The sequence below is a fragment of the Penaeus chinensis genome, chromosome 16, assembly GCF_019202785.1.
Source record: "Penaeus chinensis breed Huanghai No. 1 chromosome 16, ASM1920278v2, whole genome shotgun sequence".
Lineage (NCBI taxonomy): Eukaryota > Metazoa > Arthropoda > Malacostraca > Decapoda > Penaeidae > Penaeus > Penaeus chinensis.
Window position 1 is genome coordinate 17,678,299 of NC_061834.1, and position 2,500 is coordinate 17,680,798.

The window sequence follows — 2,500 nt, forward strand, 5'->3', positions numbered from 1 at the left end:
ACTCACCCTGCCACGACCGCGGTCCAGTATCTCGACATCGTAAGAGGGAAAGGGAGATCGGCAGAGAGAGGGATAGGAAAAGGAACATTAAAAAGAAAATGAACTTTAAGAAGAAAAAGCACAGTAAGAAGAACCGGAAAATTAAGAAGAAAAGGATAATTAAGAGAGAGAGAGAGAGAGAGAGAGAGAGAGAGAGAGAGAGAGAGAGAGAGAGAGAGAGAGAGAGAGAGAGAGAGAGAGAGAGATGGAAAAGGCAAGGTTGTATCTATTAAGAAACCCGATATCTAAACACCCATTTCAACAGCGCATCTTTCTCCCTCGTCAGCTGGCAGACGGGCGAGTGGGGCTCCTGCTCCGTGTCTTGCGGCTCGGGATACCAGCTCCGCGAGGTGTACTGTGCCGAGCCCCGCAACACCTCGGTGGTCCGGGTCGCCGACCACTACTGCACCTCGCCCCGCCCCCCGCACCGGCAGCCCTGCAACACCCACGACTGCCCGCGCTGGTACGACGGCATATGGTCGCAGGTACGTCATTATGCTATACAGTTAGAATTTTAAAACGCTGGGTATTTTACCCTAAGAATCTTTAGGGAGAATGAGATGAAAAAAGGATGTTTTCAGAATTTTTATTCAGTGAGAAATGTACTTTTACACGCTGAAGTATCTTAAGAATATTCATCCACCTCCAGTGCTCGGCTACATGTGGCGACGGAGTGCAAACGAGGGTAGTGCTCTGCAGGGACGCCCGTGGCCGTTCCTCGCGACACTGCGATCCCGCCCACCGCCCATCAAACACTCGCTCCTGTCGAACCGGCATAACTTGCCCTCCGCCCACCACCCTTGCACACCCTAGGCACCAACCTTATACACGTAAGTAACCGGACATTGCCATCAATATTTATAATTAAGTGAAAAAAGGTTAAGACATTTTCTTTATGGAATGAATGAAGCGAAAATACGAAATTCATAAGTGCCGTCATAAATAGTATCATCAGCTGGCTTCTACTCCTTTTCAGCCGCCTGGTGGACGGAAGAGCAGGACCTGGCGAGCGAGGAAGGCGTGGCCCCCCTGATGCCCCGCCCGCAAGCTCTCACGGCCGACCAGCAGGTGCCCGCCGAGCCCACGTGAGTACTTCATGCTCAACAACTTCGTGTGTCGGTTTGTGTATATGAATATTCCTACACGAGCAATGCGCGATTATCCAATTCTTTATGTATGGATCTTTACTAGATTTTTGGTTCCAGCGAGAAAAAATGTTTTCTGTGGAAGTGACAGTCACAAATTCAGTCATTTTTAATAGGAAAATGTAATGGGGTCAAGTGCTGCAAGATAAAGAGATGTGTGTCCACCATGTAGTTAACATTTCTGGCCTCCCAACTGGTGCCAAGTCGGTAATATCGTCAGAAATTTGTAACTGAAGCAGGAAGACCAGGAAACTGTGCCGTGTCAGCCAGAAAATAGGGTCACGGCACTCAGAGACCGAAGAAAGCTTCGCCACTCAGAACCAGGGAAAGGGTTCATGACAATTAGAAAAAAAACAACTTAAGACAGGAGCATGCCACACTACGAGGGAGAAGGCACCACGACACTGATAATCAGAACACGACACTCAGAACTAGGAGACAAGATCATGACCTAAACGAAAGGACCACAGCACGCGGACCTACACAACGGACCCGTGGCACTCAGAGCCAAGACCGGTGGCACTCTCGAGCGTGACAGTCGGGATGGTGACGCAGTAGTTGAGAAACTGCCTCGCGCCGGCCAGTAACGTAGGTTTCGTGCGCGACATCCCCTCGTTGGCCCGCTTGCACACTGCGGCTCCCGGAAACTTGGCGTTCTCGAGCAAAGGTATAACCCCAACAAATTCCCATTATCGCCCCCCTCTCCCTCGCCTTGCCCGCCTCCTCTCTTCCCCTCCTTCCTCCTCCTCTCTCCTTTCCTTCGAGGGAAGAAGGGAAACGGTCGCGGCGGAGGCTAGTTGTCTCCAAAAATCATTCGATGTTTGTCGCCTCCTGCCGGTGCAAGACCCCGCGCGCGAGCCCTCTTCCTTCCTGCCAGCTATAGTTTCTTGCCTTTCCATTCCTGAGACTGTGTTATATTCCATGCATCTTTTCTCCTCTCTCTCTCTCTCTCTCTCTCTCTCTCTCTCTCTCTCTCTCTCTCTCTCTCTCTCTCTCTCTCTCTCTCTCTCTCTCTCTCTCTCTCTCTTTCTCTCTCTCTCTTTCTCTCTCTCTCTCTCTCTCTCACTCACTCACTCACTCACTCACTCACTCACTCACTCTCTCTCTCTCTCTCTCTCTCTCTCTCTCTCTCTCTCTCTCTCTCTCTCTCTCTCTCTCTCTCTCACTCACTCTCTCTCTCTCTCTCTCTCTCTCTCTCTCTCTCTCTCTCTCTCTCTCTCTCTCTCTCTCTCTCTTCCACTCTCTCGTCCGACCAAACTATTTTCTCTCCTTCCAGTTTTCTTCGCTTGTCCCTTCCTCCCTCCCGTCTCCTCGAT

General features: G+C 50.7%; 1 protein-coding gene across 3 annotated transcripts in view; it reads left to right on the plus strand.

Moving 5' to 3' along the window:
* Nucleotides 1-2,500, plus strand: part of LOC125033542 (protein madd-4-like) — a 55,434-nt gene that overhangs the window by 20,985 nt on the left and 31,949 nt on the right. For all 3 annotated transcript variants that reach the window (XM_047625125.1, XM_047625127.1, XM_047625126.1), the window contains exons 5-7: nt 326-524; nt 689-869; nt 1,016-1,124. In XM_047625125.1, coding sequence (XP_047481081.1) covers nt 326-524; nt 689-869; nt 1,016-1,124 — 489 coding nt within the window. The remainder of the gene's footprint in view (nt 1-325; nt 525-688; nt 870-1,015; nt 1,125-2,500) is intronic.